Genomic DNA, 22,705 nt, shown 5'->3' on the forward strand with positions numbered 1-22,705 from the left:
CACCTACAAAAATCCATCGACCAAAATTGTTTTTATGTTAAAAAAATAGAAGAATGTTCAAGCTTTAAATTGATGTATTAATTATTGGAACATAACTTTTTCTATTTCTAAAAAAAAAATTGTAGACCTTATTTTAGGGATTACCCTCATAAACACCTAATACTTCACATAACAAATCAGGTTAATAGGTTTGGCATTATGTGGTATCAATGAATTCTTAGCTTTAAATCCAAAACTAACTACAGATACGAGTTGGAGAGTGGACTATTTGACGATGGAAAAAGTAGTTACTCGTACAAAAATACATTCAAAGTGCATAATGTGCATATTCGAAACTTCTGCAAAGAATTACAAGGACACAAGCACCGCCAAAACATTTGCTGAAGAAAATTAAAATAAACTTGGCAAAATGAAATACCTAAAATGGTGCAAAAGCTATCATGGAATTTGGAACCAATATGTATTTATCGTTTCCATACACGTATTTGTTTCAAAACAAATCTATTCATAGGTTACAAGGTGTTTAACTATCATATTTTTCCAAAGATAATGTGCACCCAGAACTTCTTAGTTATCATGAATTTGTATAGATACCAGACGCCCAGGGCTCCATAGTTATCTTGAATGTGTATAGAGGCCACGCATCTGTATTTATACATATATATTCACCATTCACACAGTAATCAACCCGAAGGTTGGTTTAGTAGGTGATGGTAGAGATCACCCAGTACTAAGCCCTATACGGCATGTGAAAATTCACACATCAGGGTAGGGGGGCCAGTTCCTTTCCCTGTGCCGGTTATGGATTCCCAGGAAGACCTGGTACCCGAAAAATCACTTTAAGCTTGGATGGAGCTGCAGGTGCCCAGAGTGCCTCGCCCGGGAATCGAACCCGGGACCCTCCAGTCAGCAGTCCAATGTTCTACCCACATATATATATATATATGTATAATCTCAAAAACCTTCTGAGATCCACCAACCCTTTGGCGCCCCCCGTGACAAATTTCCTAATATTTCCCCAACTTGCAACCGCCCCTGATGTAAAACCTGTCCTCTTATTATGCCTACTCCCCTCTCCCTACATCCCCTCATTGCCCCCTCACCTCGCTGATTGCCTCTCAAAAAACATTATTTATCTTTTGTCATGCAAACATTGCACTTCCTTTTACATAGGCGAATGCATTACCCCCTTATCCATCCGAATGAATAATCACCGGTACTCCTGTAATTCTGCCTCACTCTCTTCTCTTCCTATCCCTTCACACGCCAATACCCACAGCCTTTCATTCGACCAGTGTTTTGCTCTCAATCCTAGAATTCCTACCTGCTTCAGCCACCAATATAGAGGTGAGAACTCGTGAATTCGCCTGCATACTAGCTTTCCGTTCTTTCAAAATTCCCACCCTTAACCGCCATATTTAATTTCCCTCCACACCTCCCCTCCCCGCCCATACCTCTTTCCCCTCTCCAAAGCAACAGCATATTTTCAGTCTCTCTTGAAGAAGGCATCTGAGAGGGCTGAAAGCTCGAACAATTTACCGTGTGTCCTTTTAAATGTTGCTATTCTATTTGTGTTCTATGGTGCCGCTCGTGTGAGTTTTCCGTACAATCTCGTTATATATATATATATATATTTTTTTTTGTGTGTGCATAAAAATTATATAAAGTGTGTGTAAAAATATATCTATATCTGATGTGTGCATGTAAAAAATACGTTGATGTTTGGATTTTTTCAATTTTCATCACATAACGCACATCGTCATTTTTTCAACTATCTGAAAATTTTTGTACAGATAATGCGCACATTATCGATTGGAAAATACTGTACTAGCCCACATTATCCATGATTACCAGTCCTCCTCACTATGACGGGTTGATTCTTCAATCTAACAAGGTGGCCATTGCTGGGATTTTCCACTATATGATGCTCTTTTCTTGTTACATCAACATTTCGGAAGTAAAAATTTATTAATGAAAATAATCACAAATGTTTGCAGTAGCTTTTATTTTTGACTTGAAATTTTGAATCAAATTTCGTTGCATTTTAATTTATACATTCCTTAAGCTTGGTACCCCCCTCTCTTTCAATGGATACCATCCTCTTTTTATCATCCAATAATGAGGCTTCAGGCCTCATTATTCCAATATTGTGAATTTCATTCAAACAGAATTTCACACCATTACCAAATTTTATTGGGGCAGAACATTTTACGGAAATATCGGCCACCCAACTCATCATGATAAAATATTGATTTTTCAAGCACAACACCAGCCACACTGGTCGTAACCTACAGTTACAAGAAAACACTACACGCAAGTTATCACCATAAACCTTCACTTCATTTGAAATGGAACAAGCAATATAACCAGAATACACAAACCGTACCATCAAAAAAGATGGACTAGACAACCATAGGAGGATCTATAATATCGTTTTCACGATTTTTTTTTGGTTAAGCAACTAGAGTCACAGATGTAATGACTACATTTTTGCTCTCCATTATAAACATATTAGGTAATTAGAAGCTTCATAGCCTTAAATAAGGATAAATTAAACTCGTGGAGGTTAAAAAAAAACTTAATAAAGGTCAAAACACTTATAAAGATAAGGAAAAAACCTGACAAACCAACTTGTGAGGCAGCGGTCCACTTCCAAAAGAGTGATCATTATATTTTGGAGCACACAAAGATTATATAGTATTCATCCCTTTCAATCAACAAAACAACAGGGCAACAGGTACTGAAAAAATGTACGGCATTTGAAACAAGTACGTTCATCATGATTGTGTGAATTCAATCCGACTGAACAGTTGAAAATGAAAGAAAATAGCCTCTCGATGCAGTGAGAAGATGAAATGCTTGTTCTTGTGGGCCATTTCGATTCTCGTCAGACCAAATCAAGCAGGCTCGTACGATGAGTGCATATGGCCCACACTCGTGTGTATTGCTAAAGCGAATGAAAATATTCACTCTCCATTCGTTTGTTCGAGAGGGGAGACAGAGAGCTCCCCAAATACTCTCGCAGAGTTTGAAAATGAACGGGACAAGCCTTCCCTAACCTAACTGACCACTCCCGACTCTGTGAACTGAATGTTGAATTATGCAAGGAATGCACTAATGTTTAATTCACATTCAGAAATGCTATAAATCTTTTTTTTTTTATCGTAGGTTCCTTAATACAAATAGACATTCAGATCCAAAGATGGTTAATCATTTCCGTGACCCGCGTCTCTTCATAGATGATGTGCACTGCGGACAGTACCACTTCCCTTTAGGAGACGACGTTATTCCGACGCACGGGTAATGGAACCACTCCAGTGGGCACTGTAAAATTTATAACAAAAAAAATAACTACATTAGTACAACAACCAAAGTAAAAGCGTGCTCTATAAATGCAACTACAAATTTAATTTTAATTGCAACGGGTTCATTACCACAGCTATGAAAAAAAAGGCTTATTTATTATGGTATAAATAAAAATATCTTTAACCAGACTTCAAGTAAACATAACAGTTTCAGAATAAAAAGAGACATTTCAGACGTGACATGGTGGAATGTCATGATTAATTAAAAATAGCAATTTTCCACAAAAATAAAGTTTAATGTGACCGGTTTCAATGTTACTACATCATCATCAGGTGACAGTTAAACCTTGAGAGTCCAGTATATATAAATGGTTTAAGGCAAGTAAGGGGAGGGTGGAGGGGAAGAGGGGGGGAAGGTGGAAGGCAGCATGGGTTACTACGTGAGTGGGGAGGGGGGGAAAGGGTTGGGGAAGACAAGGTGCAAAGACCCTAGGAGTCCGGAGAGCGCGTCGTGGCCGAATGGAGGGGGGTGTCTCGTTGAGGGTGTCCCACGGTAGGGCGCCATGATCAGGGGTTTTACCCCATGGTCGTGGTCTGGGAGCAAGGTATCAATACATAAAGAAGCACTGAGTTAAAGGGTAAAGATTGGGATCACTGTATAGTTTTGAGGTTCTACCCCCCCCCCCCCCCCTCACTTACATAGTCACCCATGCTGCCTTCCACCTTCCCCCCTCTTCCCCTCTTTTCCTTCACCCTCCCCTTACTTGCCTTTAATCATTATATATACTGGACTATGAGGTTTAACTGTCACCTGATGATGATGTAGTAACATGAAAACCGGTCACATTAAACTTTATTTTTGTGGAAAATTGCTATTTTTAATTAATAACAGTTTAAGGTTTAGCTCAGTGGAATTGTTTCATTATGAGGGTAAAAAAGAAACTTTACACTTCCACAATAAAGATTTAGTATTTCAAAACCATGGTTTCGATGCTGCTTATCAATATCAGGTGATGATAATTTGCAGCATCAAAACCATGGTCGTGTGAAGTATTAAACCTTTATTTTGGAAGGGTAAGTTTCTTTTTTACCCTCATAATACAGACTTCAAGGGTTAATGTTCCAGGCTAACGTAACTGTGGTTACCAGCAAATATTTTGATACATAAAATAAAGATCTATCTCTTGTCATAATTGACACCTCTCTAATACTCTCATACAATGAAAAAACATGCTAGCAGTATGTAGCCATGTGCCAGAGTAGTTTCACAAAACTATTAAAGCAACTAGGTAACATGTTAGATGTTATCAAAAAAGAAATTCATAGCTATTCCACATATATTTTATTAAGCATGACTAAGGTCATGTATGTAACCATTCCATGTTAGATGTTCTTAACCATAATACTTATTGACTTAAAAAACTAAATGACCTTCCTAATGTGAGGTAACAGTTACACACACACAGACTAAATAATTATGCACCGCTGATAAAAACTGATTGAAAACATGTCATATAGTAATTAACATAATAAAAAGACTGAGGAAAGAGCACCAATACTACACGATTAAGGCATATTTTTTTAATTTATCCATCTTAATTTAAATTGCTCCACTTCTATAATCAATCAATTAATATTATGCAATTTTGATATTGACAAATATGACCATGAATTTGTTATATGTTTAAGATATCATAGATATACTTTTAAAGTGAGGAAAACCTGAGCATAATGCATAAGCCTTCCTTATTGCAGATTACCTCTGCTCAATAACAATTCACTTTCAATTCATCGAAACAAATGATTTTAAAATCACCTCCGATGTTCATTTGACGACATATCTTGTCTTGGCAAAGAAAACGTACGGAGGAATTGTTCAATTTTGTGTCATATCTCATCTTCATTACAGTAATTTCATCTTCCTAATTACCATTCACATGTTCAGTCATTTAATTGTTAAATGTTTCCCATAATTTTCCTAAAACTGTAAGAATAAACATTAAATAACTTGATTATACTAATTATATTATACTACGAAGGTGATTAAAGAAAACTTGCTTGAAAATTCATTGCACTTACTAGGTCACAGCCTCTATTTAAACTCACACAGCCACTAAGTGATATGAGGGTCGAAAATAAGATTCTTGGCAAGTAAAATGGGAATGATTAGATTAATGAAGCAGTGTTGGAAATCCCTGTCATTGTCATAAACCCTCAGAATGATCAAAAAAACAGAATCATTTAAAATCTATGACCATATTACCAAGGTTATTCGTGGATCCTGAACATGATCATGAAAAATTAAATTTGTTGTCTCAGGCGTAACTTTATGGAATTTGCATAACATATTGAAATGTAATGAAATAATTGACTTTGTAATTCCACACACTTTATTTAAAAAAACATTCTATTCTATTAAATAAACTTTACCGGAATAAACTTACAAAAATAGCCTTAAGCCACATTTACAACCCCGAACATTTAAAAGATCCCACTGCCAAATGGCGGAGTATACTATGTCTTGGGACTATTTCTCAAAAAGTTTATTTAAAAGTTTTCCTAAAGAAAAAATTAAATGTGCCTTTTTACAGTCGTTCATGCCTTAAGAACCTGATCTCTCACACTAAAGACAAAGTCCCCAAAAACGAGAGGAGCGGAGTGTATGAGTTAAAGTTCTCAGAATGTAACACAAAGTATAATGGGCAAACAGGACGGAAATTTAAAGAAAGGATTAAAGAACACCAAACATGTGTAAAAAATGAGAACATAACATCCCTCTTTGCAAAGCACCTCATCGAAAGTGACCACAACAGTGACTTTGTGACAAAAATTATTCATTTTGAAGAAAAAGGTCAAAGGCTCGATGCTTTGGAGCAGTTTTGGAAATTTTGAAATGTGTCCGTTGGAAAGATGATCTTGCCAACGAAATTTTATATCCCTCCCACTCCTAGACCTACCACTCTTCTAAATCATAAATGTAATTCTCTTTTCTTCCCAGCTACATTGTAACCTTTTTTACCCCTCCAACCTCCCTCTCTGACCAACCCCCCCCCCTTCCTATGATCAGAAGGTATATATAGCCAGCGTGCTTCTATGAGGACCACCTGATGATCATGTTCAACGTCGAAAACTGGGTCGTGTTTTTTTTTAAATAAAGTGTGTGGAATTACAAAGTAAATTATTTCATTACATTTCAAAATGAAAAATGAATGATTCTGATATGGGCTTCAGTCAAGATTTTTCATCCATGCATTGATAAACTCAAGTTGTTATATCTTGCATTTTGGACCAAAGATTGAATTAAGTGAAAAGTTGCCTGATAAAGATGCCTGGTATATGCTATTTTGATGAAAATTCCTCAATTCGTAATGCAAAAAGTACCAATCAATAAAATTAAGATGATAAAATAACCATTTCACTATGAAATTTTTCATAAAAATAAAAGAGATTTTAAATTATTATACACACTCTTATCACAGTAAAAGACTACTACCTGGAAAATTATGAATTAATGGTGTAGAAATACATGGCATTCTCATGGAAAACTGCTATCCTGCGTGCAGTTATTTGTATTACATACAATTTGTAATAACGTTAACATAACAGCACCTACCCTCCTTTGTTTGAATGATATTAATTAATAAGTAGGAAGAAAAACAGCAGAAATGGAATGGTTTGGAAAATTGGCATTTCAGAACTAGTCCAAAATAAGTTTCAGATAAAGTTTTCTAAAAATTAATAAGAATCACTTAAAGAGGGAGCTTAAAAAACTGCATTAATATCATATTTATCATAATAAATTACATAGGAATGGGTGTCACATTACTTTTTATCAATTGCCACTATTAGCAATTAAACTAAGTTGACACATTGACCTATTTAACCCCAAACCAACCTCCTTTCACTGAGCAAGTCAGCAAACATCAACAGAGCATTCACCAATCAAACTTAACATTATAAAATTAAAATTAAGACTGCAAAATGTACCAAGAACGGAAATTTTAAGTAAAACTAGAAGAAACTCACATCTTCGTTGTCACAGGCAACCATGTCCCCATAGGACACTTGGTTGCAGATGCAGTAACGAGGTTCGTTTGGGTCATAAGTCCAGTCGGGGTCGTCATTTGCATCGTTTACTTGGTCCCCCGTCGAATCTTCAGCGGGAGCAGGAGGAGAGGGCTCCGAGAGCTGCAGGGCATGTGAGACGACAGGGACAACCGGGGATGACACCGCAGAGTACGACTTGAGGGGGTGACTGCTGCTGTTCTGGCTAGGGAGGAGGGCCAGGGAGGTGGAAGTGTTCGAGATTGATGACGGCACAGGAGGAATGACTGGCGGCAACGTCGAACTGGATGACATAGGCCCAGACGTGGATTTCCTGAAAACGGAGAATAAAAACTATTCAGATTTAAATTTTAACTAAAAATGATCACTACCAAACTCTTTCACACAGTACGTTCTTGCACCATCAGATTTTGTTCCTTTTACAAGTTCTATTCATAAAGAGAAGAGGTTGTTTGAATAAATACTTGATTTTTATTAGTTACCCTATAATCATGCTTATTGCTATTAAAAAAACAGCCCTTTGACTGGCAATACAATGCTCCTAACGTTTTTTCCAGTTTTCGAATGTTGCCTGGAACGCTTCTTTTGGAATAGCCATCGAGTCTGCAGAACAATTTTGTTGGATGTCTTCAATAGTTTCAAATCCGCATCCTTTCTAAGTGTATTTCAACTTAAGAAATTAGAAACACACTGTCGGAGCAAGATTCAGAAGGTAGGCAGGCTGAGGGATCACCAGGGTGCTTTTTTGGCCAAAAACTCTGTAACAATCAGTGATGTGTGCACCGGTAAGTTGTCGTGATGAAAGCATCAACACTTATTTTTCCAAAGTTATTGTCTCTTCCACCCCAAAGTTCTGTCTAAATGGTGAAATACGATTCAACACTGATGTCAACTTCATTGGCAATCTCCCTGGCAGTTAACCTAGGGTTTGCACACACTAAATCATTCAAACTGTTGACGTGGGCATCGTTTGTTGAAGCTGATGGTCATCCAGTTCTCTGTTCTTCATCGGTCAAGGCTTGTCCAGACTGGAAGCAGTTGTGCCAATGAAAAAACACTGTGCTGGAGTTATAGATTCATTGCCGAATGCCTCTTGAATAATTCCATGAGTTTCCATTGCACTTTTCCAAAGGTTGCAATTACAAAATTCAATGCACTGCTTCTCTAACACCTACATTCTCACCAACAATTTGAATAGCAAATGAGTGCAAGCTCAGACAAGAATCACTTTTGTGCGGAGACAAGACGAGACAGGGCCACGAGCAATGACGATGCTTTACTTCTCACTGACACCGGCATCACCTCACTGATTGTGATCTGTCAAGCAGTTTGTGTGCAGGAAGACCAGTCTCTTCTTTTTTGTACAGACCTTAGGCAATGGGAAAAAGTCAGGTTGTGAACATAAAATACAGAAGAAAATAAATAAATAAATAAATATATATATATATATATATATATATACATATATATATATATATACATATATATATACACATATATACACATATATACACACACACACACACACACACACACACATATATATATATATATATATATATATATATATATATATATATATATATACTTATATAGAGTCTCTCTTGAAGAAGGCCCCTAAGAGGGCCGAAAGCTCGAACAATTTACCGTGCAAGTGTTCTTTTATATGTGTCTATTCTTTTCTATTTGTGTTATGTTGTGTCAGCCCATTATTGTGCCGCTCGTATGAGTTTTTCCGGACAATCGTGTTATATACATATATATATATATATACACATATATACACACACACACACATATATATATATATATATATATATATATATACACACACACACACACACACACACACACACACATATATATATATATATATATATATATATATATATATATATATATGCTTTCGTAGACGTAACACGGAAGTGCCGAATAGTACAATACACAGTAACACACAATATAGAAACACAAAAAAAGAAGAACACTCACACGTTATTTCTTGATATTTCGACGGAAACAATCCGTCTTCCTCTGAAGATATATGAGTAATGACTGCTGGAGTTGTTGAGGTGAGGGGTGCGAGAGAAAGGGAAGGGGGCCAGGAGAAGGGGAGAACGGGAGGCGAAGGAGGGGTGAGGGTGGGCTTCCACAAAGTAACAATTTTAGGCCACTCCCATCAGTGAACGACATTGAGGCCCGGATGCTGATAGGCCATACAGATGTAAATGAATGCCATTTCAAGTGTTTTTAATTGTATAGGGTTATCGGATGTGGGAAGGGAGGCCAGGACGGAAACATTGTAGCACAGGTTGAAAGGGGTATTATGATGGGAAGCATGTTTAGGGATGGGGAGACCCGCGGACGGGGAGGAGGGATTGCACGAGGCACGGTGGTTATTAATCCTAATGTTAAGTGGTGTGGAACATTGGCCTATGTAAAATGACGGGCAGAGTTTACAGGTAAGAAGATAAACTACATTCTTGGAAGTGCAAGAGGAATAGGGGAAGGGCGGGAGAGAGTTAAATGGTGGGATGGAGTGGGGTGGAGTGGTGAAAATAGGACAGGTTTTGCATCTTGCTCGATGACATGGAGTGGGTATGGCTCTGGGGGTGTGAGGGGATTTTGAGAGCGGCCTGGTGGATTTGAGGATATCTGCTAGGTTGGCGGGACGTTTGAAGGTGACAGAGGGGCATTTGGGAAGAAGGTTGGAGGAAGTGTTGTGATTTTTGAGGATGGGGAATAGGTCTTTGAGGATGAATTTGAGAGACTGAATGCCTGGGAAGTAGGTAGTACAGATTGAGAGAGGCTGGGAGTCTGTGGTTGAGGCAGGCTTGGGGGTGTAGGAATGTTTAAGTATTTTTTTATGGAGGAGGGAATCAGGGTATCCTCGTTGGAGGAGGGAGTGGTGAAGGTTGTTGAGGTATTTCTTAAGGGATTCGGGATGGTTGCAAATGCGGTGACCGCGGATAGAGAGGGAGTAAGGGAGGGAGCGCTTGGTATGGGAGGGGTGACAACTGCTGTAATGAAGGTATTGCTGCTTATTAGTGGGTTTGGTGTGAACAGAGGTAAGGAATTTGTTATTGCTGAGGGTAATATTAACATCGAGGAAGGTAATCTGAGAGGATGAAATGGTCGAGGTGAAAGACAGAGATGAGGAATCGTTGAGTTGGGAGATGAAGGAATTGAGGGAATCTATGCTGTGTGGCCATAGTAGAAAGATGTCGTCAATGTATCGGAGCCACAGGAGGGGTTGCAGAGGATAGTTTGAAAGGAAATTCTCTTCTAGGACACCAAGGTGGAGGTTTGCATATGAAGGGCTGAATCTGCTGCCCATGGCACAGCCCTTTATCTGGAGGTAATGGTTATTGTTAAAAGAAAAGGAGTTGCGGGTGAGAATGAAATCGGAAAGGTCAATGAGAAAATCGGTACTGGGGATTTGAGGGGTAGGGCGTTTGGAGAGGAAGTAACGTAGGGAAGAAAGGCCTTCTTGGTGAGGAATGGAAGTGTATAGGGAGGTGACATCGATAGTAGCCATAGTAATATGGGTATCAGGAGGGAGGGAAGTTGAGTGAAGCAATCTGAGGAAGAGGTAGGTGTCTTTTATAAACGAGGGTAGGGAGTGAACTAAAGGTTGGAGATAGTAGTCCACGAAGGCGGAAATTCTTTCGGTAGGAGAGCTACGAGAGGAGACTATAGGGCGGCCTGGGTTGTTGGGTTTGTGGATCTTAGGAAGGATGTAGAAGTGAGGGGTGTGAGGTTGGGAAGGGGAAAGGAGGGAGATGTCACTGGGGGAAAGATTCTCCTTAGGACCGTTGTCTCGGAGGAAAGCGATAATTTCTTTTTGGAATGCGGGGTTAGGGTCAGCGGGAATATTTTGATATATATATATATATATGTCATTCAATAAGTAAAGAGACAAATGCTCTTATTTTAAAACTATTCAACGAATCTTTACCATTTTTTAAGGGGCGTTAGTTGACTACCAAGTGATGAGCTCAGATTAGCTGTTCGATTAATTTATGCCAATAAAACCTCAAAATCTTTTGTTCACCATGGCAAGTCTACCAGAAGATTGCACCTTGGAAGAGCAGCGTTCTGTCATCAGTTTTTTAGTGGCTGAAGGTATAAAAACCAAGTGAAATACTTTTTAGTATGTTGATAGAATATCGAAATAGTTGTATGAATTATTTGAATATTTACAAGTGGGTTGGTCAGTTTAAAAGTGGTCGAATAAGTGTGGGCAATGAACCCCAAAGTAGACGTCCAGTCTAAGTTTCTGGTCCCTCATTGGAATCAAGGATTGATGGACTTATTTGCAATAACAGAAGAATTACTGTCATAAAGAAGTTCAAGTAAGATTTGGAATGTTCACAATATCATTCATAACCATTTTAAGTACAGAAGTTATACATTTTAAGTTGCGTAAGTGAGCAATATGGGTCCCTAGGCGGCTTACTAATGTTCATAGAGAATTGAGACTTTCCATTCGTCAAGACTTAAAACAATGAAGTTTGATAGAAGGCGATGCCTTTTTTTGAAAGAATAGTGACTTGTAATGAGGTCTGGATCCATCACTACAATCCTGAGACCAAAAGACAAGAGTATGGAGCGGAAACAACGCCAGCTCTCCCAGTGCAATCTTCTAGTGGACTTGCCATGGTGAACTGAAGATTTTTATGTTATATTGACATAAAATAATTGAACAGCTGATCACAGCCTAACCCAAGGTTGCCAACTAACACTCCTCAAAAAATGGTAAAGATTCTTCGAATAGTTTTAAAATGAGGGCATTTGTCTCTGTACTTATTGAATTATACCCGCACATTGAATTCGCTGTGCAACAGAGAACAGTGCCTATAAAATATAAATGCATGAGTGGCACTTCATTAGAATAAGGACAGAAATGAAATTAACCATAGCATTGCAAATATGAATGGTTTTACCAAACTTGGTGAAGGAGAGAAGGAATAAAAAAAAAACTCAGTAAATATGAAATGAGAGATTACCATTAATAACTTTTCTGAGCCAATTAAAAAGAGTAAGGACAGTCAGGGCGATGTACATATAGACAGGTACAGTACTTTGGAGCACACAATAGCAGAATATTACAGGCACGACTTGTACTATTATATTTAACATAGAAGTTTAAACATTCCAATGATTTTGGGAGGGTAAATTAAAACTCTACAAGTTCCGAGATGGCTGCGGAATGAATACTATTGTTAATGATGTTATAAAGAAAGAGGAGATCTGCTATTGAACGTCAGGAAAGTAAAGTGGAAATGTTGAAATTCATTCTTAGGTCTATTGAATGAAATCTCATTCGATGGAATGCCTATTTCAGAACCAAAATATACTTTTTAAATTTATTTCAAACATGCTCTATAGAGCTACAGTCCCTGGCATATTTTTTGAAAGACATTTGACTGAACAGCTCTAAATTTACAGTAGCCAACAAAAAGTTATGATGACAAACCTAGCAATAATAAATGTTACACTGTATTGTATCTCAAAGGAATTTTAAAATTATTTTAAAATATGACACTAGAAGGTAAAAAATACAAAAGAGGACAAATCAATTCAACTTTCTATGGAACCTATTTGGCATTCAAATATATTTACTTAACATGAAATATGAATTTTAAGGAGCAAAAGTTCTCTCTTTTCCTTTTTATTAAGCTAACAATTTATATTGTACAAACATGTCATTAAGCAGGGAAATGCACAGCTAAAAAAAAACACCCTGATGTGGATGAATATTTGTGAAGGTATGCATTCCTTGGAATACTCTTTATGTCATTGATAATACTCTTATATACTTCTGTATTGGCAATCTTAAGAGACACAAATGATTCTAATATGATTATCTCAATTAAATATCGATATAAAACTGAAAAATTTTTTATCATTGAAAATTATATGACCATGGATTAACTTTGAACTAAATTGTTTAGGAATATTTATTTCAATTGAACTCAAGTGAGCTTTCATCATTCAAAAGGATCACTTAGAGCTAGGACATTAATGGTCATTTAAATTTTGGAATAATTTGATTCGAACGGCAGATTCATAAACAAAATTTGCACTGGAAATTCACATATGTTGAATTCAAATCCTTTTCTTCGTAATGCGTTTCAAACAAGAATGAAAACAAATATATTCCACTAATGAATAACCACAACAACGGAATAAATAATGAATTTTGGGAACAACAAATTTGCACTCTTCCTTAGAAATCCATAGAAAAGTGCAAATTTGCTATTCTCATAATGACGAACTTCAACCACACATTTCCTGAATCTGTTGAATAAATAATCAACTCGATCTCCTCAAGAATTTGGAGTTGGCAAACGTTGGAACAGAATCCATCATATGGTAGGAGGGAAGACAATTCTTTTTTTTTCCTACCTGGGTATGTCTGGAGCACTACTTCCACCATTGTGAATGCCATTTGACTGCACACTCGTCTGGCTATTTGAATGTCCATTGAGGTGAGTTTTCACAACTGCCTTCTCCTCTGTACCTCCATCCAAACCTTCATACTTTGAATCCCACAACTTTGCCCTTTTGGTTTTTGTCTTCTGCCTAGAAATAATTTCACAGATGTTCAAGTATGACAAAAAAATTACACGCCCTGATGATGGCAATTCTAGATACAATGGGAAAAGTTCAACATATAAAAGACTGGTAGACTTAAGTCAGGTTTTATAATGTCTCATTAAACCAAAGTTAAGCTTTTAACCTCCGGTTAAGGCCAAATTCATTTTTATGACCTCTAGATAAGATCAAAACCGACCGTTACAGAGCTCAATTACTCACAAATGGTGTCTATGGGTACAATTGAATAAATGAAATACTCCAATAGCCGTAAATGGTTCACCTTTCTAAACAAAGTACAAATGAGATTAGTAGGCTAACGCCACAAATCAAAGGATGGAGTAAAGGGTAAATAAGGAAAGGGATGAGAAACATGCATGCTAATGTGCTTATTTCAGCCAAAAAAGTAGCCCTCTTTGCGGAAAGAAGCCGAATCATCACGACAATTCAAGTTGAAGTCAGAACGGGTGAGGGCAATCCAAAGAATATATAGTGTAAAATGTGGGGGTGGGTCAAAGGGATGGGAGCCAATAGACTGAACTGACAGTTGAGGAGTTTGGGAAGATTGGTTATGTTGTGAAGGGGAAGGGGAAGCTAAGTACAAACGTTGAGCAAACATTTGTGGCATTAGCCTACGAATCTCATTTGTACATTGTTCTGAAGGGTAAACTGTATACCATTATTGGAGTTTTTCATTTAATCAATACTACCAACTGTAAGAGCTCAATTCAATCACTATGGGTACAATGTTCACAGTCACCAATGATCAATCTTATTGGCTTATATAATCAGATTTGAAAGTTATCATCAAGTAAACCTTCGCATTATCTAACGATTGAATTAATTGAGAAATTATAAAACTGGGCCTTAGTTTGTCAAGGTGCAACCTTAACATACCAAACTTTTCCAAGCATTCAGATGATATCTCTTAGGTTGCAAAAAAAAGAGTGAAGAAGAAAAATCACATGCAAAATATATATATATATATATTTATGTGTTTATATATATATATATTTATGTATGTGTATATATATGTATGTGTGTGTGTATATATATATATATATATATATATATATATATATATATATATATATATATATATATATAATGTATAACACTTAGCACTAGTGGACACAGACAAAAACACAGAAACACACAAAAAAAGAGACTCACTATTTTTCGAATTTTCGGTGGTCGTTGCCACCTTTATCAAGGAGGAGAGGGACAGAACTGAAGGGAATACGAGGGCTGGAGCGATGGATGGAAGGGGAAGGTGGGGAGGGAATTCCGAAGGGACGGGTTTGGAGGGGCAGCGTTAGAAGGGTGGGGAAAATGTAGAAGGTGATGGGGGTGGAAGGGGGATGAAAATATAATTAGAACAGGGTAATTAGTGCCTAATATTGATTCCTGGCCAGTTCCAGGACTCCTGGCCATCTGGCTTTTGGAGTCCTGGAACTGGCCAGGAATCAATATTAGGCACTAATTACCCTGTTCTAATTATATTTTCATCCCCCTTCCACCCCCATCACCTTCTACATTTTCCCCACCCTTCTAACGCTGCCCCTCCAAACCCGTCCCTTCGGAATTCCCTCCCCACCTTCCCCTTCCATCCATCGCTCCAGCCCTCGTATTCCCTTCAGTTCTGTCCCTCTCCTCCTTGATAAAGGTGGCAACGACCACCGAAAATTCGAAAAATAGTGAGTCTCTTTTTTTGTGTGTTTCTGTGTTTTTGTCTGTGTCCACTAGTGCTAAGTGTTATACATTATTATTCACGTCCGTGAGTCTTTCAAAAAGTGTTATATATATATATATATATATATATATATATATATATATATATATATATATTTATGTGTTTATATATATATATATATATAATTAATATATATCACTAAAATTAAATCAATACCAGATGAATTAAAAACATTATCCTTACTTCTTCTGCTTCTTGGTGGTGTCTTGAATGGCAGCTATCGCTGTCTGTGCTGCCCCTGCTAATTCACGGCCTATGCTAAACTCATGGGCATGCACTCCTATGTTGATCGCTTCATATGAAGCTTTCAAACTAGCGGTTCTTCTTCCTTGCTGCATCTTTGTTCATGCAACAATGAAAACAAACACTTCATTAATGGAATCTTGGGGGAGGGAAAAAAAATCAATTCAATTTAAAAAATATGATATCATCATAAATCAATTAAAACAAACAATACAAATGTTTTCCAAGATTCTACCATTCACAACTGAGTTAACAACTGATAGAAAAGTTATGTCATATAATTTGCAGATTTTTACCATGAACGCAAGATACACACATCTACTTCAAGGTTTGCATTTCTGTATGTTGTATGAAGTATATATTCATTAAAATGAAATCGGATCATGAAAATAATAATTATGCTTGCACATGTCAGTAATATGAAGTACCAGTAATTAAACGATTTTTTTGATTTACTTTATCAAGCAAAAATTCATTTGCACTTTTCACCAATACTGTAAGAGTTTATGCCTGGACTGGTAGTAGTACTACTATAATTCGTGTTTTGAGAGAACTATCCTTCTACTGTGAGGAAAATCTTCATTAATTTATTTCATTCAATCATTAGTGATCAAGTTCAATCACAAGAGGGAATGAAATATTTCACACATGCTTGCTACATGCTGCTTCCCCACTCCATAACCAGGAAATTTGATAAAATTTTGGATAATGATTATTTCAAAACTCGAAGGGCACAACACTGAGAGAAACAACAGAGCAGAATCAAGACAATCATAGAGGTAATGTTAGTGATAATACCAATAATACAACTAAACAACAAAAGTATTAAACGAGAGGTTAGTAGAAGAGGTACAATACAAAATGAGCCTGACTGTCGGGAGAAAACATTTGAAGAATTATCTCATTGATTATAATCCCGGGATGTAATACAGGACCTGATTAAAAAAAAAATGCACTTACTAACATAGTTTTGTCTTTCTGATTACATACACACAAAAGCATAAGCAAAATGCCTACCCCTAGGCAAGACATACATTTTTCAAGTCTGGGGGTCATGTTACGAAACCCAAAATAAATTGTCCCTAATAATACATAATTGCGATTACTGTCACAACAATAATAAAAAAAATCAAAATAAAAAAACTTCATATTGTATTGTTGCCTAACATTCTCCCCTCTATTACAGTCTTCAACATCCCACTGCCGGTCAATACACCCTTCATCCACTTTTCCTGCCTCCATAGGATTGCTCCCAACAAACCCCTCTCTTCGCCCACCATACCAAGTACTTCCTCATTTGTTTTCTTCTCTGTCCATTTCACCTTCTCCATTCTTCTCCACACCCACATTTCAAAAGCCTCCAGTCTACGTCTATCCTCCTGCTTCAGTGACCACGTTTCCGCGCCGTACATAGCTATGCTCCATATCAAAGTTTTTATGAGTCTTTTCTTAACATCCTTATTCAACGTCCCCGTCATCAACTCCCTCCTCCTTGTGAAAGCCTCTTTGCCTAGCGCAATTCTTCTCCTTACGTCCTTACTACTTTGACCGTGTTGGTCCAAAACACTACCGAGATACGTAAACTGTTCTACCTGCTCTATTTTTTGCCCACCTATTTTAATGTTAAGCTTGGCCTTTTTCTTTCTAGAAAATCGCATAACCTTTGTTTTATTAATATTGATTCTCATCCCATACCTGTCGCACTGAATTTCCAATTCACTAAGCAATGCTTGTAACCCCTTGGCTGACTGACAAACTAAAGCTTGGTCATCAGCAAACCTAACTGATTTTAAGATTCTTTCAATATCATTAAAAAACTACTTTCTTGTCACCACCAAGAAACTTCATTTGTATAATTTGGCACAACATCCGCAGACTTTTATGCAAGTTTTATCGCATAACTTGAAAAAAATTGGATACGCTTTGACATAAAGTGTTTAGAAATTGAAAGAATTATGATCGAAAATGTGGCAACATAGCATAACATTGGATAAATAAATTGTCCGAAGAATTGCCTTCAAAGTTTCTCAAAACATATTATTCCACATCTCTCATAAATACATATGAGGAGGATCGAAAAGTAAGGTCTCCAATTTTTTTTCATGAAAAATCAAATTCATTCTCAACTTTGCGTACATCGTTGGAAAGGTTGAGCATTTAGCTAATTTTCTTACATAGTCGCCTTGACGATCAATCACTTTCTGCATCCTTGTATGCAGCTTTGTAATACTGGCATCATACCTTTCTCCCGCCGCATCACGAAGCCAACTGATGACTACTTCTTGCACTTCCTCGTCTGACTTGAATTTCTGTCCTCCCAGGTATTTTTTGAGAGCGGGAAACAAGTGGTAGTCGCTCGGGGTAATGTCCGGGCTGTAAGGAGGGTGGTCGATGATATCCCAGCCGAATTCATTGAGTAGGGTGGTCGTTTGATGTGACGAGTGCATGTTGGTGTGGATGTACATTGTCATGATGCAAACACACTCCTTTGGTGTGACACCTTGTCGTAACCGAGGACCTCCGACACAATATTCTGCACGGAGAAGTAGCCACTCTCTTCATTAAAGCCTTCCTTTATCTCATGAATGATTATTCTCTGGTTATAGCACACCATCTCGTCAATTTGAGCCACCGTTGATTCAGGCAAACTCGGCCACCTTGACCGCTGCTCATCATGGACGTTTTCCCGGCCATCAAAAAACTCCCGGCACCACTTCCAAACGTTTTGATGTCCATACACTTCTCACCATACACTTACACTAAATGGCGATGAATTTATATCGGAGAAGCAGTCGTTCGTGACACAGCGGGAGAAGGGTACAACGCCGGTATTAAAAAGCTGCTTACAAGGATGTAAAAAGTGATTGATCGTCAAGGCGACTTCGTAGAAAAATAGCTAAATAGCTCAACCTTTCCAACGATGTACGCAAAGTTAAGAATAAATTTGATTTTTCATGAAAAAAAATAGGAGACCTTACTTTTCCAATCGCCCATGCAATTCTATCAAGATGTTTATGTCCGCCAATGTGTTAAAAATATAATTGGAAAATTTTTCAGGGCCCTAATGCAATGCTGAGCATGTTTAATACTTTATGCCACTCCAGATATGTTGGTTTCACATACAATCTGGGCGCACCCTTAATTAAGTTAAGCAAGCTCCATCTTAATTTTATTAATTATAATTTACAAACTAATTTCACTTGGTAGTGTCTCAAAGCCAACTGGTTGTGTAGCGTGAGATATAAAGCGCCATCATATAAAAAGAATTAATATTGCTGAAACCAGCCAACACTCCATCCAGTCTTGGTCACTCCAGAAGATGAGTATTATGAATAAAATATGAGCATCATTCAAAAAGTTCAAAGGATGTGAAATTTTTCGAATGGGAGTCAATAATTAACTTTCCTTTTTATTTTATAATGAAAAAGATGCTCTAGCACGGTTGCTATTAAATACATATCCCTTAAATATTTTAAATACGATTTCTGATCAACCTGCCAATCATTTACGAGTCTAAGCCTGCAGTGACCTGAGGGCATCTACCATACTTTTGATCATTTAAGGATGACTCCAAGCAAGTTGGATCAAATCCAAAATGTCACAAATAGACATAAGGAAAATTAAAACAGCTTCAGATCAATTTAAAACGCATTGTTAAGAGTTCAAATACACTTAAAAATACACAAATCTTCACGCGATTGAGGAGGTAATCAAAACTTCACGCCTAAAATCTTCCACGGTTAATTGTTTGTAAGTGCTCATGCCTTTTCTTTCCATTTTGTTTGCTGCATATTTTCACTCAACTACGAGGGTCATCCGGAAAGTAGTACCCGTTCGTGAAATAAAGACACAAAAGTAAATATTAACAAACATAAAAAATTTTATTTGAAAGAGGATACTTTAAACTACTTCTCAACATAATCTCCAAGCAAATTAAGGCATTTGTCATAACGTGTGACAAGTTTCTGTATTCCTGCTGCATAGTCCTTCGCCGCCAGCTCATTGAGATACGCGAGGGACCCATCTTGCACAAATTTTTGCATAATGCAGATGGTGTTTAACAATTTCATGAACAATTGTTCGAGAAACATTGGGAAAATGCTCACAGATGTCATCAATTGTGACGCGCCGATCGTTCCTCACGAATTCGTCAACTGAGCTCACCAGTTGGTCTGTAATGACAGACGGTCTCTCCGAACGCTCATCGTCGTGTGTGTTCCCCCTCCCCATGTTGAAGTTGCGACACCACCGCCGAACAGACGACTCGTCCATTACATTGTCTCCATACACCTCCTTTAATTGGCGATGAATATCACATGGGCGAACGTTTCTTGCATTGAGGAATTTAATCACTGCCCTCACTTCACAACTGGCGGCGTTCTCAATTTTTTTAAACATTGTAAACAATCACAGAAACAACACAGGCAATGCTAGCGTCACGCAACTTGGCTCAGAGAAGGCAGACAAGCCACTGAAGCTATCTGACCTCGTCCAGCGGCTACTCGCGTCGTCAGCACTTCATGCGGCACGAAAGGGTACTACTTTCCGGATGACCCTCGTAATATTGCAATCATATCAACTCTTGAAAAAACGAACATTGAGAAGAACTATCTAAATTGTGCTAAACTGTGCTCTGCCGGAAAGCTTAACTGAGTACCTACTTAAAAATTTTCAACAGTCAAAAGACTACTTCACTCTAACGTGAGAAAAGGATAGGCGAGTGAGAAAAGATAGATGACGGTTAATTTCAAAATGACCGAGACAACTCAACTCCCATCACCAGTTCCTACCTTCAATTTCAACTTCAACATTTAAGAGAGGACATATGCCAATCAACAAATCAACAGTGTGGGCTAGGACCTCAATTACATGGGGATTGTGAATGTGCCAAGAGTTGGCATGGGGACTACAAAGTATCTTATCCGGACTCTTAAGCACTTATTTTTTTTTCAAGCATTCCATTTATCTCTCCCAAATATTTCAGATTGTAGGAGTAATTAGTTAGTTTTTAATTACATCAAGTAAGACCATCATGATGCACAGTTAAATAAAAATTCAACAAAACAACTTGGGCCATTCAATATGACAGTCACAAAGGAATAAGACACAACACATGCAAATTAAGCATGGCGACAATCTAAACTAAAAACAATCCGAGAATGGTCATTTCTTAAGCAGGAAACCACTGCCTTCAACATGAATTTAGATAACACCATGCTGCTTCTTGGAGAATAAAAGTAAAACACATTGACGGCACAGATGAACTAAACCAATTTCCATGCTTAGCAAATATTTTACAATCACTGACAATGAAGCTAAAAAAGATTTGCTGAAGAAGAAACCTGACAAATAAATTGTAAGACCAACTAAGATCGATCTACCAAATATTATAAACTGTTTAACTACACCAATGAACCTCCAATAATGCAATAAGATAAATCATCATCACACCAAAATGATGACCGTCAAAAAATTACGAATGGTAATTCTTCGATGGGGTTGAGATTCCAAAAGTTTAGCAGACCGTAAAACCTGATCCTTGAGTAAAGAAACCAACAATGCACGAATCACATACAGTTTAACTAGGAACAAACACCATGGTTAGTGATGTAGGTGTCATTAGAGTAGGATGGGAAGGTTGGGGGAGGGGGGAGAGAACGGCACGAAACTAAAGGATGCTGAGTATGAGGTCACCAACACAACAAAAGTAAGTTTCCTTAATCTATTGACCGCCGAAGCCATAAAATTCCACCTCAATATGAGAGAAGGCTTACCTGCTGTGTTGCAGCTATTGCTTGGGAAGCAGCAGCCGCAATAGCATTTCCACCCACTCCAATGTGGCCCAAATTATAACCAACACTTTGGTTACTTGCAGGCATAACTCCCATATTACCAATTCCTCCTCCAGGACCAACGATTTGTGACCTCATTTCAGGAACCTTTTCCAGGGGACCTTTTTTTTCAATCATTGAATTGCTGGAGATGTACTTCTTATCTACACACAAAGCAAAAACATAATGCAGTGGAGGAGAGTAACTCATGAAGCAAAACATGTGTTTAGGGGGGGAGGAAAGAATGGGGGAGAATGGGGGGAAGGAGAGAGATGACTATTGCACTTGAAGGTGAAGAACAAGAGAATATGTAGGAATGTCTCCACTACTAACATCCCGGAAAAAAGTGTGAAAATTTGCAACAAGACCCACTACCCCAAAAAGCATTTCACATTCAAATACTATGACGAAAAGAAATATTGAAAACTAACAAACACTTCCATGGACTAATAAGATGGTAACAATTCAGCACTAATTTAAAAAAAATAAAATAACTATCCAAAGAAGAATTGAAACTAAAAAGTGATGCCAAGGTGGATCCCCTTATCTCTTGCTTGAAAGAAACCAGAGAGAGAGAAAGAGAGAGATTCTTTATCATGAATAATTTCCTTTGATACCAAGTTATACGCAAACAGCAAAGTCAGATGCTGTTGCAAAAATCTTCTCGAGAGAATGATGGCCGTTTATGTGCAAATGGGTAACCAAGCAATTATGTGCAAATATTTCGAATAATCTAGATGGATTAACAAGTTAAAGGAAGACATCCAAAGAGAGTGGAAATGATGGTGATAACTCAAGATCACTATGAAAACAGACTTCAGAAAGTTGTGCTTTACAAATTAAAATCTCCTCCTTGTGCAATTTTCAATCAGGTTGTAAATTATTAATCATGAACATTGGAGCTTGTCAGA

At 37.5% G+C, this 22,705-nt stretch overlaps 1 protein-coding gene across 1 annotated transcript in view; it reads right to left on the bottom strand.

Moving 5' to 3' along the window:
• Nucleotides 1–1,976: 1,976 nt before the first annotated feature.
• The window catches only part of Ing3 (Inhibitor of growth family, member 3), a 40,354-nt gene continuing 19,625 nt past the window's right edge, over nucleotides 1,977–22,705 (bottom strand). The window contains exons 6-10 of the mRNA XM_071589477.1: nucleotides 21,738–21,958; nucleotides 15,904–16,058; nucleotides 13,779–13,955; nucleotides 7,332–7,683; nucleotides 1,977–3,324 (exon numbers count right to left, since the gene is read on the bottom strand). Coding sequence (XP_071445578.1) covers nucleotides 3,211–3,324; nucleotides 7,332–7,683; nucleotides 13,779–13,955; nucleotides 15,904–16,058; nucleotides 21,738–21,958 — 1,019 coding nt within the window. The 3' untranslated portion in view covers nucleotides 1,977–3,210. The remainder of the gene's footprint in view (nucleotides 3,325–7,331; nucleotides 7,684–13,778; nucleotides 13,956–15,903; nucleotides 16,059–21,737; nucleotides 21,959–22,705) is intronic.

This window comes from Hetaerina americana, unplaced genomic scaffold, assembly GCF_022747635.1.
Source record: "Hetaerina americana unplaced genomic scaffold, ioHetAmer1.1.p SCAF_38, whole genome shotgun sequence".
In the NCBI taxonomy this organism is placed as follows: Eukaryota; Metazoa; Arthropoda; class Insecta; order Odonata; family Calopterygidae; genus Hetaerina; species Hetaerina americana.